Source organism: Catharus ustulatus, chromosome 38 (assembly GCF_009819885.2).
Source record: "Catharus ustulatus isolate bCatUst1 chromosome 38, bCatUst1.pri.v2, whole genome shotgun sequence".
Classification (NCBI taxonomy): domain Eukaryota; kingdom Metazoa; phylum Chordata; class Aves; order Passeriformes; family Turdidae; genus Catharus; species Catharus ustulatus.
Genome location: NC_046258.1, coordinates 739,389 through 756,050, shown reverse-complemented (window position 1 = coordinate 756,050; position 16,662 = coordinate 739,389). Strand labels below are relative to the sequence as shown.

The 16,662-nt window shown below is 56.5% G+C and overlaps 4 pseudogenes and 8 gene segments (V, D, J or C); 7 read left to right on the top strand and 5 right to left on the bottom strand.

Moving 5' to 3' along the window:
* Positions 1-729: 729 nt before the first annotated feature.
* LOC117010019 lies at positions 730-1,550 on the bottom strand (the record flags this gene model as incomplete). The annotated part of the segment is given in 2 exon segments: positions 730-1,180; positions 1,534-1,550. Coding segments are annotated over 2 exon segments (468 nt in total), but the record flags the coding sequence as incomplete, so codon positions are not given.
* Positions 1,551-2,436: 886 nt separating this feature from the next.
* On the top strand, positions 2,437-2,952 carry LOC117010018 (the record flags this gene model as incomplete). The annotated part of the segment is given in 1 exon segment: positions 2,437-2,952. A coding segment is annotated over 1 exon segment (516 nt), but the record flags the coding sequence as incomplete, so codon positions are not given.
* Positions 2,953-3,539: 587 nt separating this feature from the next.
* LOC117010017 lies at positions 3,540-3,949 on the top strand (annotated as a pseudogene).
* Positions 3,950-4,183: 234 nt separating this feature from the next.
* On the bottom strand, positions 4,184-5,917 carry LOC117010015 (annotated as a pseudogene).
* Positions 5,918-6,006: 89 nt separating this feature from the next.
* Positions 6,007-6,444, top strand: LOC117010014 (the record flags this gene model as incomplete). The annotated part of the segment is given in 1 exon segment: positions 6,007-6,444. A coding segment is annotated over 1 exon segment (438 nt), but the record flags the coding sequence as incomplete, so codon positions are not given.
* Positions 6,445-7,311: 867 nt separating this feature from the next.
* LOC117010013 lies at positions 7,312-8,512 on the top strand. The segment is given in 2 exon segments: positions 7,312-7,385; positions 8,173-8,512. Coding segments are annotated over 2 exon segments (414 nt in total).
* A 1,326-nt stretch (positions 8,513-9,838) lies between these two features.
* LOC117010012 lies at positions 9,839-11,434 on the top strand. The segment is given in 2 exon segments: positions 9,839-9,925; positions 11,066-11,434. Coding segments are annotated over 2 exon segments (456 nt in total).
* A 278-nt stretch (positions 11,435-11,712) lies between these two features.
* On the bottom strand, positions 11,713-12,217 carry LOC117010011 (the record flags this gene model as incomplete). The annotated part of the segment is given in 2 exon segments: positions 11,713-11,734; positions 11,862-12,217. Coding segments are annotated over 2 exon segments (378 nt in total), but the record flags the coding sequence as incomplete, so codon positions are not given.
* A 20-nt stretch (positions 12,218-12,237) lies between these two features.
* On the top strand, positions 12,238-13,330 carry LOC117010010. The segment is given in 2 exon segments: positions 12,238-12,261; positions 12,761-13,330. Coding segments are annotated over 2 exon segments (594 nt in total).
* Positions 13,331-13,354: 24 nt separating this feature from the next.
* LOC117010009 lies at positions 13,355-13,784 on the bottom strand (the record flags this gene model as incomplete). The annotated part of the segment is given in 2 exon segments: positions 13,355-13,381; positions 13,428-13,784. Coding segments are annotated over 2 exon segments (384 nt in total), but the record flags the coding sequence as incomplete, so codon positions are not given.
* Positions 13,785-13,934: 150 nt separating this feature from the next.
* On the top strand, positions 13,935-15,984 carry LOC117010008 (annotated as a pseudogene).
* Positions 15,981-16,621, bottom strand: LOC117010007 (annotated as a pseudogene).
* Between the last annotated feature and the right edge of the window lie 41 nt (positions 16,622-16,662).

Genomic DNA, 16,662 nt, shown 5'->3' with positions numbered 1-16,662 from the left:
AATCTCTGTTCCAAAACTCTCTGCAGTTGTTTCACTGATGCTGTTGCTGATGTTGGCTGCAGTGTTTTCGGTCCTGCCCCCATCGTTGTGTCCCCACCTGTCCCCACACCCCAAATCTCAGCCCTTGGCCCAACCCCGACCCTTTGCTGCACCCCTGGATCGACTCAGCCCCGAATTCTCAGCTCTTTGTGTCAAATTCTCAGCTCTGGGCTGCTGAGTGTGGGGGGGACCTCCAGCCCCCCGGGGGGTCCCTGACTCTGCTCTGCCACGGGTCTGGGTTCAGTTTTGCAAGTTTCGGAATGTTCTCGATCCACCAGAGCCCTGGGAAATCGCTGGAATTCGTTGCACACATCAGTCCCAATGGAGCCAACACCTACTACGCGCCGTCAGTGCAGGGTCAGTTCACGATCTCCAGGGACAACGGGCAGAGCTCGGTGACACTGACCATGAACAGCCTCAAGGACGAGGATTCCGCCGTTTATTTCTGTGCCAAACGTGATAATGGTTATGCTTATAATGCTGGTGCCAGTGCTGGTTCCGTGACACCCCAGCTGCTCCAAACCCCCCTGACCTTTTCTGCCAATCCCAACCCCTGACCCAACTCTTGGCCGTTCCTCCAAAGCTTTGAGCTCTGCGTCCCAAACCTCAGCACTCAGCCCTGGATCCAAACTTTGGTCTTACAGACTTTGAATCAAAGCTCAACTTTGGGACAGCACTAAAGACTCGGGGTCAGTGCTCAGGGTCGGGTCGAGAGTTGGGGTTTGGGGAAAGGGTCTGGGGACATTTGGGGACGCGTGGGGACACAGTGATATGGATGGGAGCAAAATCAACCACAAAAAAATCACCAACCCAACCACCATAACCACTTGCATCTTTGGCACAGAAATAAACGGCAGAATCCTCGTCCTTGAGGTTGTTCATGGTCAGCGTCACCGAGCTCTGCCCGTTGTCCCTGGAGATCGAGAACCGGCCCTTGACCGACGGCGCGTAGTAGGTGTTGCCACCATTGCTACTGATATAGCCAAGGTATTCCAGCGCCTTGCCGGTGCTCTGCCGAACCCAGCTCATGTAGGAGCTTCCAAAATCAAACCCGGAGGCGCGGCAGAGCAGAGTCAGGGACCCCCCGGGGGGCTGGAGGTCCCCCCCGCACTCCAGCAGGGTCACGGCCGCCCGGAGCCCTGCGGGAACAAGGGGAGATGGGGATGAGGCGCCGGATCCGGACGTGACCCGGGCTGGGCGTGGCGCTCTGGAGCCCCTGGGGATGCAGAAACAAAGAGTCTGTGCCCAGTCCCCGTTACAAAGTGTTTGTTGGGATATTTGTGTTTATCTCGGCTCCAGCCCCCCGGGGGGTCCCTGACTCTGCTCTGCCACGGGAATGGATTCGATTTTGGGAGTTTTGCCATGATGTGGAATCGCCAGAGCCCCGGGAAGGCACTGGAATTCGTCGCTTATATCAGCAGCAGCGGTGGCAGCACCTACTACGCGCCATCGGTGCAGGGCCGGTTCACGATCTCCAGGGACAACGGGCAGAGCTCGGTGACGCTGACCATGAACAACCTCAAGGACGAGGATTCCGCCGTTTATTTCTGTGTCAAAAGTGCTGGTGCTGGTTGGACTGCTGATGCTACTGGCGCTGCTAATATTGATGGTTTTGGCCCCATTCCCCTCCCTGCATTCCCGCCGTTCCTCAGTTGTCCCCAGACCCATTCCTCACACCCCAACCCCTGACCCCTTTATTTGCTCAGGTTGAGTCAGATGTGGGAGGATACATCTGAGATGAGTTCCTCTGGGAAAGATATTCCAGCAGATTCCAAAAGATTCTGACAGATATAAATCTTAACTTTGGGCCCAGCACTAAAGACTCAGGGTCAGTGTTAAGGTCAGAGTCAAGACTTAAGGTGTGGAGACGACGGGGGCACAGTGATGGGGACAGGGACAAACAGCATCATTACCAGCAGCATCATCAGCACCAGCAGCACCACCACCACCCCTGGCACAGAAATAAACGGCGGAATCCTCGTCCTTAAGGTTGTTCATGGTCAGCGTCACCGAGCTCTGCCCGTTGTCCTTGGAGATCGTGAACCGGCCCTTGACTGACGGCGCGTAGTAGGTGCTGCCAGTGTTGGTGGCGATCCCTGCGACCCATTCCAGAGCTTTCCCAGGGCTCTGCCGAACCCAACCAATGGAGTAACTCCCAAAATCGTATCCAGACGTGCGGCAGAGCAGAGACAGGGATCCCCCGAGGGTTGGAGGTCCCCCCCGCACTCCAGCAGGGTCACGGCCGCCAAACCGAGATAAACACAAATATCCCAATGAACACTTTGTGACTGGGACTGGGCACAGACTCTTTGTTTCTGCATCCCCAGGGACCCCAGAGTGCCACGCCCAGCCCGGGCCACGCCCGGATCCGGCGCCTCATCCCCATCTCCCCTTGTTCCTGCAGGGCTCCGGGCGGCCGTGACCCTGCTGGAGTGCGGGGGTGACCTCCAGCCCCCCGGGGGGGCCCTGACTCTGCTCTGCCGCACCTCCGGGTTCACTTTGGGGAGTTACGACATGGCCTGGGTTCGGCAAAGCCCCGGGAAGGTGCTGGAATGGCTCGCAGGGATCAGGAGCGATGGCAGCAGCACCTACTACCCAATGTCGATCAAGGGCCGGTTCTCGATCTCGAGGGACAACGGGCAGAGCTCGGTGACGCTGACCATGAACAGCCTCAAGGACGAGGACTCCGCCGTTTATTTCTGTGCCAGGGGTTATGCTAATGATGCTCGTGCTAATGATGCTGTTTTTCCCTGTCCCCATCACTGTGCCCCCGTCGTCTCCACACCTGAGGTCTTGACTCTGATCTTGAACACTGAACCTGAGTCTTTAGTACTGGGCCCAAAGTTAAGATTTATATCTGCTGGAATCTCTTTCCCAGAGGAACTCATCTCAGACGTGTCCTCCCACACCTGAACTGCACCTGACCAAATAAAGGGGTCAAGGTTTGGGGTGTGAGGAAAAGGTCTGGGGACATTTGGGGAACGGTGGGAATGCAGTGACAGGGATGGGACCAAAACCATCAACATTACTAGCCCAAGCAGCATAACCACCAACATTTTTGGCACAGAAATAAACGACGGAATCCTCGTCCTTGAGGTTGTTCATGGTCAGCGTCACCGAGCTCTGCCCGTTGTCCCTGGAGATCGTGACCCGGCCCTTGACTGACGGTGAGTACCGGGTGTCTCCATCATAGTCAATCCCTGCGATGTATTCCAGCACCTTCCCAGGGCTCTGGCGGGCCCAGACCAAGGAGGAACTCCCAAAATCGAATCCAGACCCACGGCAGAGCAGAGTCAGGGACCCCCCGGGGGCTGGAGGTCCCCCCCGCACTCCAGCAGGGTCACGGCCGCCCGGAGCCCTGCGGGAACAAGGGGAGATGGGGATGAGGCGCCGGATCCGGGCGTGGCCCGGGCTGGGCGTGGCGCTCCGGAGGCGCCCGGGACCCACCTGGCAGGGCCAGCAGGGCCAGGAGGGCGAGGAGCGGGAGGGAGCTCGAGGCCATGGCCGGGATGTGCTGGGTACGGGGTCCTGGGGGGTTTGGGGCAGAACTGGTGAAGATTTGGGGCTGGGATGAGGCAGCCGTGACCCTGCTGGAGTGTGGGGGGGACCTCCAGCCCCCCGGGGGGTCCCTGACTCTGCTCTACCGCACCTCCGGGTTCAATTTTGGGAGTTATTACATGCACTGGGTTCGCCAGAGCCCTGGGAAGGCGCTGGAATGGGTTGCAATGATCAGCAGCAGTGGTGGCAGCACCTGGTACGCGCCGTCAGTCAAGGGCCGGTTCACGATCTCCAGGGACAACGGGCAGAGCTCGGTGACGCTGACCATGAGCAACCTCAAGGACGAGGATTCCGGCGTTTATTTCTGCGCCAAATCTGTCGACAGTTGCTGCGCTGGTATTGCTGCTGTTGATGATGTTGCTGATTTTGGCACCGTCCCCACCTGTCCCTGTGCCCCAGATCCTTGTCTCAAACCCCAACCCTTCACCCCATTGTTTGTTTTGGTTTAGGACAAATTTGGGAGGTCCTGTCCTCATGGTGTCCCACAAGGAAACAGATTCCAGTAAATTCAAACGAACCCAAAAAGATTCACAGCTCAACTTTGGGACCAGGGCTGAAGAATCAGGGTCAGTGCCCAAGGTCACAGTCAAGGGTTGGAGTTTGGGGACATTTGGGGACCTGGGGAAGGGGACGGGGGCAAAACCACCAATAGCATAAGCACCAGCATAACCACCAGTGTTTGTGGCACAGAAATAAACGGCGGAATCCTCGTCCTTGAGGTTGTTCATGGTCAGCGTCACCGAGCTCTGCCCATTGTCCCTGGAGATCGAGAACCGGCCCTGCACCGACGGTGCGTAGAAGGTGCTGCCACTACTGCTGATCTCTGCGACAGATTCCAGCACCTTTCCGGGGCTCTGGCGAACCCAGCACATGTAGGAGTTTCCGAAATTGAGCCCAGATGTGCGGCAAAGCAGAGTCAGGGACCCCCCGGGGGGCTGGAGGTCCCCCCCGCACTCCAGCAGGGTCACGGCCGCCCGGAGCCCTGCGGGAACAAGGGGAGATGGGGATGAGGCGCCGGATCCGGGCATGGCCTGGGCTGGACGTGGCGCTCTGGGGCCCCTGGGGATGCAAAAACAAAGAGTCTGTGCCCAGTCCAAGTTAACAGGCGTTTATTGTGATTATTATTTACATTTATAGCATCTTTTGGCGGCCGTGACCCTGCTGGAGTCTGAGGGGCCCTCCAGCCCCCCGGGGGGTCCCTGACTCTGCTCTGCCGCGCGTCTGGGTTCACGTTTGGGAATTACGGAATGAACTGTGTTCGCCAGAGCCCCGGGAAGGCGCTGGAATGGCTCGCAGGGATAAGGAATGATGGAGTGACATACTACGCGCCGTCGGTGCGGGGTCGGTTCTCGATCTCCAGGGACAACGGGTAGAGCTCGGTGACGCTGACCATGAACAGCCTCAAGGACGAGGATTCCGCCGTTTATTTCTGTACCAAGGATAACAGAAATAAATGTTGCAATGCTGCTGTTGTTGATGCTCATCATGACCCGAAGCTGCCCCTGCATGGTGCCCAAGTGTCCCAGAACCCTCTCCTCCTTCCCTGAAATCTCAACTCGCATCTCAATCCTGGCCCTTGCCCACAGATCTGCCCCTTTTGCACCAACACCAATCCCTGCCCCAAAATCCCCATCTGCTTCTGCCCCAAACTCAACCCCTTTCACTCCAAATCCTCACTTGGGGACCACATCTGTAGTTCGGGTCTCAAACTTCAACCATGGCCCCAAATCTCAGCCTCTGAACAGTTTTGGGAACCGAGGTTGGGATTCAGAGCCCAGAGTTGAGTTTGGGCCAGGCCCAGTTGAGGTTTGGGGTCGATGGTGGCGCTGGAGCCAACGGGGGAGGTTTGGGACAAAGGGGAAGACTGGGACAAGAGCTGGGATGGGTGGGAGGGGTCTGGGGACAGCTGGGGACAGAGCAGCAGCCCAACCACCACCAGGATTTTTGACACAGAAATAAACGGCGGAATCCTCGTCCTTGAGGTTGTTCATGGTCAGCGTCACCGAGCTCTGCCCGTTGTCCCTGGAGATCGAGAACCGACCCTTGACCGATGGCGCGTACCAGGTGCTGCCACCACTGGGGTGGATCCCTGCGACGAATTCCAGCGCCTTCCCGGGGCTCTGGCGGACCCAGGCCATGTAGTGACTCCCAAAATTGAATCCAGAGGCGCGGCACACGAGGGCCAGAGACGCCCCGGGGGCTGGAGGTCCCCCCCGGACTCCAACAGGGTCACGAGCGCCCAAAGATGATATAAATGTGAATAATAATCACAAAAAACACCTGTTAACTTGGACTGGGCACAGACTCTTTGTTTCTGCATCCCTGCGCGCCTCCGGAGGGCCACGCCCAGCCCGGGCCACGCCCGGATCCGGCGCCTCATCCTCATCTCCCCTTGTTCCCGCAGGGCTCCGGGCGGCCGTGACCCTGCTGGAGTGCGGGGGGGACCTCCAGCCCCCCGGGGGGTCCCTGGCTCTGCTCTGCCGCGGGTCTGGGTTCACGTTTGGGAGTTTCGGAATGATCTGGATCCGCCAGAGCCCTGGGAAGGCGTTGCAGTTCGTTGCCAGTATCCACAAGGATGGCAGCACCTGGTACACAGAGTCAGTCAAGGGCCGGTTCTCGCTCTCCAGGGACAACGGGCAGAGCTCGGTGACGCTGACCATGAACAACCTCAAGGACGAGGATTCCACCGTTTATTTCTGCGCCAAGAGTGCTGGTGTGGGTGTTGCTCTTGATGCTGAATACGTTGATGGATTTGGCCCTGTTCCTGTCACTGTGTCCCCACCTGTCCAAAACGCCCCCAGACCCTTCCCCCAAACCCCAACCCTTGACCACAACCTTGAGCACTGACCCCGAGTCTTTAGTGCTGGACCCAAATATGACCTTTGATTGGAAGTTTTAAAGATCAAAGTTTGGTTCCAGGGCTGAGTGCTGAGGTTTGGGGCGCAGAGCTCAAAGCTTTGGAGGAACGGCCAAGAGTTGGGTCAGGGGTTGGGATTGGCAGAAAAGGTCAGGGGGGGTCAGAGCAGCTGGGGTGGGATAAAAGCAGCACCGGCACCAGGACCACCACCATCATCAACACGTTTGGCGCAGAAATAAACGGCGGAATCCTCGTCCTTGAGGTTGTTCATGGTCAGCGTCACCGAGTTCTGCCCGTTGTCCCTGGAGATCCTGAACCGGTCCTGCAGCGACAGCGCGCACTGGATGCTGCCACCATTGCTGTTGATACTGCCAATGTATTCCAGCGCCTTCCCAGGGCTCTGGCGGATCCAGTAAATACCATAATTCCCAAAATTGGACCCAGAACCGCGGCAGAGCAGAGTCAGGAACCCCCCGGGGGGCTGGAGGTCCCCCCCACACTCCAGCAGGGTCACGGCTGCCCGGAGCCCTGCGGAAACAAGGGGAGATGGGGATGAGGCGCCGGATCCGGGCGTGGCCCGGGCTGGGCGTGGCGCTCCGGAGGCGCCCGGGACCCACCTGGCAGGGCCAGCAGGGCCAGGAGGGCGAGGAGCGGGAGGGAACTCGAGGCCATGGCCGGGATGTGCCGGGTACGGAGTCCTGGGGGGGTTTGGGGCAGAACCGGTGAAGATTTGGGGCTGGGATGAGGCGGCCGTGACCCTGCTGGAGTGCGGGGGGGACCTCCAGCCCCCCGGGGGGTCCCTGACTCTGCTCTGCCGTGGGAATGGATTCAATTTTGGCAGTTTTGCCATGTTCTGGATGCGTCAGAGCCCTGGGAAGGCACTGGAATACGTCGCGGGGATCAGCAGCAGTGGCGGCACCGACTATGCACCGTCAGTCAAGGGCCGGTTCTCGATCTCCAGGGACAACGGGCAGAGCTCGGTGACGCTGACCATGAACAGCCTCAAGGACGAGGATTCCGCCGTTTATTTCTGTGCCAAAAGTGCTGTTGCTGGTTGGGGTGCTGATGGTGCTGGTGCTGTTTTTATTGATGGTTTCAGCCCTGTTTCCCTCCTCAGGTCCCCAGACAATTCTCCAAATTTTTGGAGCCTGGTTTGGTTTTTGGCCGCCTGGAAACCAACGGGAGGATTTGTTCCCGCTCTGTGCATTCCCGTTCTGGAGGAGCAAACCTGGAAGGGCCCTTTTGTGTCCCTGCAGGAGTGCAGGGAGCAGGGCCCGGTCCCAGCACAGCGTTTGTCCAGGCTCAGATAAAACCGGCAATCCTTCAATCCTGCACGGGAGGAGAGCACAAAGAGCAGGGAGGAGACCCCGAGGGCAGGGGAGCAGGAGTCGGGGTCCAGAGGGAAGGGAAGGAGGAGACGCCGCGAGTTTGGGCTGAGTCCAGAGCCTGAAATTAGTCTCCATCTGTTAATTAATTCATGGCACAGCTGATCCTGCCCCTGCTCCATTGAATGCTCCTGAATTTATTATTTCTTTTCGTTTTAGTCCAGTTTCTTTCCACCAATTCAGTTTGAGGACTGCCCTGCTTTAGGTCCTAACCGTAGCAATGGAAAATTGTACTTGGATGTAAAATTTAACCCAAACACGCCCGGATCCGGTGCCTCATCCCCATCTCCCCTTGTTCCCGCAGGGCTCCGGGCGGTCGTGACCCTGTTGGAGTGCGGGGGGGACCTCCAGCCCCCCGGGGGGGTCCCTGACTCTGCTCTGCCGCGGGTCTGGGTTCGATTTTGGGAGTTACGGAATGTTCTGGATCCGCCAGAGCCCTGGGAAGCCACTGGAATACGTTGGGAGTATCAACAGCAATGGTGGCAGCATGTACTATGCACCGTCGGTCAAGGGCCGGTTCACGATCTCCAGGGACAACGGGCAGAGCTCGGTGACGCTGACCATGAACAACCTCAAGGACGAGGATTCCGCCGTTTATTTCTGCGGCAAACGTGATAATGGTAATGCTGGTGCTGATGCCATTGCTGGTTCCGACCCACCCCAGCTGCTCTGACCCCTCCTGACCTTTTCTACCAATCCCAACCCCTGACCCAACTCTTGTCCGTTCCTCCAAAGCTTTGAGCTCTGTGCCCCAAACCTCAGCACTCGGCCCTGGATCCCAACTTTGGTCTTAAAGACTTTGAGCTAAAGCTCAACTTTGGGACAGCACTAAAGACTCGGGGTCAGAGCTCAAGGTCGGGTCGAGGTTTTGGTTTTGGTCAAAGGGTCTGGGGACATTTGCGGACAGGCGGGACTGAGTGCTGGGATTTGGCAAGGACTTGAAACACCAAACCAACCACCATAACCAGCATCAACACCCCAACCATTATCAGAAGATTTGGCACAGAAATAAACGGCGGAATCCTCGTCTTTGAGGTTGTTCATGGTCAGCGTCACCGAGCTCTGCCCGTTGTCAGTGGTCAACGTGAACCGGTCCTTGACTGATGATGCATAGAAGGTGTTTCCAGATTTCCAACTCCGTCCTGCAACAAATTCCAGCGCCTTCCCGGGACTCTGGCGGATCCAGCCCAATCCATAACTCCCAAAACTGAACCCAGACGTGCGGCAGAGCAGAGTCAGGGACCCCCGGGGGGCTGGAGGTCCCCCCCGCACTCCAGCAGGGTCACAGCCACCTCATCCCAGCCCCAAATTTTACCGGTTCTGTCCCAGACTCCACTGGTTTGATCTAACTCTACACCAGAATTTTCCACAATTAAAAAATCACAGAAAATAATTAAGATAACTGCAATTAACAATAAATTAATGAAATGAGCCCAAACCCTCCTGGCTCAGGTTTTTCTGCTTTCAGGGTCGGATCCGTCCCTTTGGGGACTTCCTCAAAAAGCCACAAAAAGGCCCAAAATGGCCTCAAATTTCGGGTTTTGCTTTCAGTGCAGCTGCAGCTGCTGGCACCTGCTGGGGGCCGTAATTAGTGCAGTTAATTAGAGTTACTAGGGATGACAACTAAGGGCAACTCTAGATAAACCCCCTAAATCAGAAGGAATAATTAAATTCAAGTGTTTAATTTTTTCATTTATATTATTTTCATTTAATTGATTTTTCTCAGGGTTATTAATTATTGGCAATCAGGGTTATAATAATACTTCATTGGGGTTAATGACTGTCATCATCAGAGCTAATAATGGAATATAATTGGGTTCAAAGTCAATTTCACCACACCGTGCCCGGATCCGGCGCCTCATCCCCATCTCCCCTTGTTCCCGCAGGGCTCCGGGCGGCCGTGACCCTGCTGGAGTGCGGGGGGGACCTCCAGCCCCCCGGGGGGTCCCTGACTCTGCTCTGCCGCGGGAATGGATTCGATTTTGGGAATTACGCCATGATGTGGATGCGGCAGAGCCCCGGGAAGGTGCTGGAAAAGGTCGCCTATATCAGCTTCAACAGTTCAGAAATTTCCTACGCACTGTCAGTGCGGGGCCGGTTCTCGATCTCCAGGGACAACGGGCAGAGCTCGGTGACGCTGACCATGAACAATCTCAAGGACGAGGATTCCGGCGTTTATTTTCTGCACCAAAAATTATTATGGGTATAGCGCTGCTGGTGGTGATATTGCAGGTTCTGGGCATGTCTCCGTCACCATGTCCCCACCTGTCCCCAAGTGTCCCCAGACCCTGCCCCCAAACCCCAACCCCTGACCCCATTCCTGTCCCCCTGGCCCAGTCTGCAACTGGTTCTGCCCCGTATCTCTGCCCTGACCCCGATCTCCACTCTTGGTCCCACGTCCTGACCCTCGCTTCTGATTTCGGGGGATTCCCTCAGGGTTTGGTGGCGGTGACTGAGATTTGAGGTGACCCAGGGGAATCCTCAGGGAAACGCCTGCGAGGGAAGGGAAAGGAAATCTGGGGTGAAAGGTGGAGATTTGGGGGAATGGTCCCAACCTAGGGGGAAGTGGAGATTAAGGACAGTGCGGGAGGTGTTTGGGGTAAAAGGGCCGAGATTTGAGGGAAAGAGTTGGGATTTGGGGAAGAATGTGGGAATTATGGGATATTTGGGGACTTGTCAATGAGGGCTTGGGACCAGACCCGGCATTGTCAATATAACCTGCATGAGCAGCAGCACCAGCAACACCACCGCTGTAACAACCACTGTCATAACATTTGATACAGAAATAAACGGCGGAATCCTCGTCCTTGAGGTTGTTCATGGTCAGCGTCACCGAGCTCTGCCCGTTGTCCCTGGAGATCGAGAACGGGTCCTGCACCGACGGAGCGAGGTCGTAGGAGTCATCATTGTCGATACTCGCAACGAATTCCAGCACCTTCCCGGGGCTCTGGCGGATCCACAGCATTCCATAATTCCCAAAATCGAATCCATTCCCATGGCAGAGCAGAGTCAGGGACCCCCCGGGGGCTGGAGTCGAGATAAACACAAATATCCCGATGAACACTTTGTAACTGGGACTGGGCACAGACTCTTTGTTTATGCATCCCCAGGGGCCCCAGAGCGCCACGCCCAGCCCGGGCCACGCCCGGATCCGGCGCCTCATCCCCATCTCCCCTTGTTCCCGCAGGGCTCCTGGCGGCCGTGACCCTGCTGGAGTGCGGGGGGACCTCCAGCCCCCGGGGGGTCCCTGACTCTGCTCTGCCATGGATCTGGGTTCGATTTTGGGAACTACGAAATCTACTGGATCCGCCAGAGCCCTGGGCAGGTGCTGGAATGGATCGCACAGATCAACAGCGCTGGTGACAACTCCGAGTACGCGCCGTCAGTCAAGGGTCGGTTCTCGATCTCCAGGGACAACGGGCAGAGCTCGGTGACGCTGACCATGAACAACCTCAAGGACGAGGATTCCGCCGTTTACTTCTGCGCCAGATGTTACACCAATAACTGTGAATGGGCGGCTTCTGCTGTTTTTGATTTCGCACATGGTGTCGGCTGTGGCCCAATGCGGGAAGAGCTGGCTCACCATATGTCCTAAAAATCCCCAAATTTTCCCCCAAATGCCAGATATTGATCCCATACTTCAGCTACTCACCAAGACTCCTCCATCGTGGCCCCAATTCTCAATTTTTGCCCCAATTTTGGCCCAAATCTCCCCCGGCTCCCCCTCCCCTGACTGGTCGAGGTGACGCGGAGCCGACGCCGGCAGAAGCGGTTCGGTGCCGGGTCTGGGGTTGGGCCGGAGCCTTTGTCCTAATCCCTGAATTTCTGATTTTTGGGTTGAGATTTGAGACAGAACCAGGGGAGGGTTTGTGGTCAGTGGTGGCCATTGGGGCAACTGGGGGAGAGTGGGGACGAAGGGACAGGACGGGGGACTGGGTTGAGGGCTGGGGGAAGGGTCTGGGGACATTTGGGGACAGGTGGGACTGTGTGCTGTGATTGGGCATGAATCTGAAATACCCAACCAAACAGCATAAGCATCAGCAGCACCAGCAGTACCACCACCACTATAAGCATCTTTGGCACAGAAATAAACGGCGGAATCCTCGTCCTTGAGGCTGTTCATGGTCAGCGTCACCGAGCTCTGCCCGTTGTCCCTGGAGATCGTGAACCGGCCCTGCACCGACGGCGCGTAGTAGGTGCTGCTGCCACTGTTGTCAATCCCTGCGACGAATTCCAGCGCCTTCCCGGGGCTCTGGCGGATCCAGTGCATGGCGTAACTCCCAAAATCAAACCCGGAGGCGCGGCAGAGCAGAGTCAGGGACCCCCCGGGGGCTGCAGGTCCCCCCCTGCACTCCAGCAGGGTCACGGCCGCCCGGAGCCCTGCGGGAACAAGGGGAGATGGGGATGAGGCGCCGGATCCGGGTACGTTAGGGTTAAATTGATTTTGAACCCAAAATATTCCGTTCCTACCCCTGAGTGTGACAGTCATTAACGGCATAAAGTTGTATTATAACCCTGATTGCCAATAATTAATCACCCTGAGAAAAATCAATTAAATGAAAAAAAATATAAATTAAAAAATTGAAACCCTAGAATTTAATTATTCCTACAGATTTAGGAGGTTTATCTAGAGTTGCCCTTAGTTGTCATCCCTAGTAACTCTTATTAACAGCGCTAATTATGGCCCCCAGCAGGTGCCAGCAGCTGCAGCTGCACTGAAAGCAAAACCTGAAATTTGGGGCCATTTTGGGCCTTTTTGTGGCTTTTTGGGGAAGTCCCCAAAGGGGCGGATCCGGCCCTGAAAGCAGAAAAACCTGAGCCAGGAGGGTTTGGGTTCATTTCATTAATTGTTTGTTAATTGAAGATATTTTCATTATTTTCTGTGATTTTTAAATTCAGGAAAATTCTGAGGGAGATTTAGATCAAACCAGGGGAGTTTGGGACAGAACCAGTTAAGATTTGGGGATGGGATGAGGCGGCCGTGACCCTGCTGGAGTGCGGGGGGAACCTCCAGCCCCCCGGGGGGTCCCTGACTCTGCTGTGCCGCGCCTCCGGGTTCACTTTTGGGAGTTACGACGTGGCCTGGGTACGGCAAAGCCCCGGGAAGGCGCTGGAATGGATCGCAGGGATCAGGAGCGATGGCAGCAGCACCTACTACGCGCCATCGTTCAAGGGCCAGTTCACGATCTCCAGGGACAACGGGCAGAGCTCGGTGACGCTGACCATGAACAACCTCAAGGATGAGGATTCCGCCATTTATTTCTGTGCCAGGGGTTATGCTAATGATGCTCGTGCTAATGATGCTGGTGCTAATGATGTTGTTTTTCCCTGTCCCCATCACTGTGTCCCCGTCGTCTCCACACCTCAAGTCTTGACTCTGATCTTGAGCACTGACCCTGAGTCTTTAGTACTGGGCCCAAAGTTCAGATTTGTATCTGCTGGAATCAGTTTTTCAGAGGAACTCATCTCAGACGTGTCCTCCCACACCTGAACTGCACCTGACCAAATAAAGGGGTCAAGGTTTGGGGTGTGAGGAAAAGGTCTGGGGACATTTGGGGACATTTGGGGAACGGTGGGAATGCAGTGACAGGGATGGGGCCAAAACCATCACCATAAGCACCAGCCCAATCACCATAACCACCAGCAGCCTTGACACAGAAATAAACGGCGGAATCCTCGTCCTTGAGGTTGTTCATGGTCAGCGTCACCGAGCTCTGCCCGTTGTCCCTGGAGATCGAGAACCGGCCCTTGACCGACGGCGCGTACCAGGTGCTACCACCACCGTAGCTGATCTCTGTGACAAATTCCAGCGCCTTCCCGGGGCTCTGGCGGGCCCATATCATGTTGAAACTCCCAAAAGTGAATCCATTCCCGCGGCAGAGCAGAGTCAGGGACCCCCCGGGGGGCTGGAGGTCCCCCCCGCACTCCAGCAGGGTCACGGCCGCCCGGAGCCCTGCGGGAACAAGGGGAGATGGGGATGAGGCGCCGGATCCGGGGGTGGCCCGGGCTGGGCGTGGCGCTCCGGAGGCGCCCGGGACCCACCTGGCAGGGTCAGCAGGGCCAGGAGGGCGAGGAGCGGGAGGGAGCTCGAGGCCATGGCCGGGATGTGCCGGGTACGGGGTCCTGGGCGGGTTGGGGCAGAACCGGTGAAGATTTGGGGCTGGGATGAGGCGGCCGTGACCCTGCTGGAGTGCGGGGGGGACCTCCAGCCCCCCGGGGGGTCCCTGACTCTGCTCTGCCGCGCCTCCGGGTTCAATCTCGGAGATTATGCCATGTTGTGGATCCGCCAGAGCCCCGGGAAGGCACCGGAATACATCGGAGGGATCAACAGCAAGGGCGTCAGTTACGTTGTACCCTCAGTGCAGGGCCGGTTCTCGATCTCCAGGGACCTTGGGCAGAGCTCGGTGACACTGACCATGAGCAGCCTCAAGGACGAGGATTCCGCCGTTTATTTCTGCGCTAAAATTGCTGGAACGGGTAATGCTGCTGCTCAGGATGGTGACGACGCAGGTGGTGGTGGTCGTGTTCCCCTCTTTGATTCTCCCCTCATTCCAAGCTCTCCCCAAATGTCGCCATTCCCTTCCCCAGACCTCAGCCCCTGCCCCGGCTCTGTCACTGTCCCTTGGCCGTATCATACACACACACACAAACACAATAATGATGCGGCCTCTTTGCTCTGCGCCCTCTCCAGGTTTTTTTGGGCAGAACCAGGGGAGGGTTTGGGGTCAGTGGTGACCATTGGGGTAACCGCGGGAGACTGGGGAGAAAGGGTCAGGACTGGGGACAGGGACTGAGAGCTGGGGTTAAAATTCTGTGTTTTGGGATCTCAATGGTTCGAGACAGGCGGCTGTGATCAGCACGGTCAACATAACCCGCTGCAGCCCAACAATTAGAACAGGAAGCTTTGACACAGAAATAAACGGCGGAATCCTCGTCCTTGAGGTTGTTCATGGTCAGCGTCACCGAGCTCTGCCCGTTGTCCCTGGAGATCGTGAACCGGCCCTTGACCGATGGCGGGTAGTAGGTGCTGCCACCACTGCTGCTGATCCCTGCGACCAATTCCAGCGCCTTCCCTGGGCTCTGCCGAACCCAGTACATTCCAAAACTCCCAAATGTGAACCCAGATCCGTGGCAGAGCAGAGTCAGGGACCCCCCGGGGGCTGGAGGTCCCCCCCGCACTCCAGCAGGGTCACGGCCGCCCGGAGCCCTGCGGGAACAAGGGGAGATGGGGATGAGGCGCCGGATCCGGGCGTGTTGGGGTTAAATTGACTTTGAACACAATTATAATCCATAATTAGCTCTGATGATGACAGTCGTTTACCCTAATAAACTTTTATTATAACCCTGATTGCCTATAATTAATAACCCTTAGAAAAATCAATTAAATGGAAATAATATAAATGAAAAAATTGAACACTTGAATTTAATTATTCCTACTGATTTAGGAGGTTTTTCTAGAGTTACCCTTAGTTGTCATCCCTAATAACTCTAATTAACTGCTGGAATTACAGACCCCAGCAGGTGCCAGCAGCTGCAGCTGCACTGAAAGTAAACCCGAAATTTGGGGCCATTTTGGGCCTTTTTGTGGCTTTTTGAGGAAGTCCGGAAAGGGGCGGATCCGACCCTGAAAGCAGAAAAACCTGAACCAGGAGGGTTTGGGTTCATTTCATTAATTGTTTATTAATTGCAGTTATTTCCATTATTTTCTGTGATTTTTTAATTCAGGAAAATTCTGGTGGAGATTTAGATCAAACCAGTGGAGTCTGGGACAGAACCGGTGAAGATTTGGGGATGGGATGAGGCGGCCGTGACCCTGCTGGAGTGCGGGGGGGCCCTCCAGCCCCCGGGGGGTCCCTGACTCTGCTCTGCCGCACCTCTGGGTTCAATTTTGGGAGTTCCTACATGTTCTGGATCCGCCAGAGCCCTGGGAAGGCGCTGGAATGGGTCGCAGGGATCAGCAAGGATGGTGCTTACACCGAGTACGCGCCGTCGGTCAAGGGCCGGTTCTCGATCTCCAGGGACAACGGGCAGAGCTTGGTGACGCTGACCATGAACAACCTCAGGGACGAGGATTCCGCCGTTTATTTCTGTTCCAAATCCCCTTCTACTGATGCTTATTGGGGTGCTCCTGGTGCTGGTATTTAGAGCAGTTTGGTGCCCGCAGGGGAGGTTTGGGTTTGTTGATCCTTGTTGAGATTTGGGGTGACCCGGAGGAATCCTGAGGGCAGTGGACACAAGAGAAGGGAGCAGAAATCAGGGGTGAAAGGTGGAGATTTGGGCCCAGCTGGGGGAAGTCGAGAGCTGGGGCCGTGCTGGAGCAGTTTGGGGCAAAACGGGCAAGAACTGATGGAAAGGGTGTGGATTTGGGGGACAAAAGCGGAAATTATGGGATGTTTGGGGACACAAGAATTGGAGTTTCAGAGAACAAGCAACATCGTCAAAATAACCGTGATTACCAAAAGCAGCAGCAGCAGCAACCCAATAATCGCTGTAATCTTTGGCACAGAAATAAACGGCGGAATCCTCGTCCTTGAGGTTGTTCATGGTCAGCGTCACCGAGCTCTGCCCGTTGTCCCTGGAGATCCAGAACCGGCCCTTGACCGACGGCGCGTAGTAGATGTAACCGCCATTGTTTCCAATCTGTGCAACCCATTCCAGCGCCTTCCCAGGTCTTTGGCGGATCCAGAGCATTCCATAACTCCCTAAATCGAACCCAGAGGCGCGGCAGAGCAGAGTCAGGGACCCCCCCAGGGGGCTGGAGGTCCCCCCCGCGCTCCAGCAGGGTCACGGCCGCCTCATCCCAGCCCCAAATCTTCACCAGTT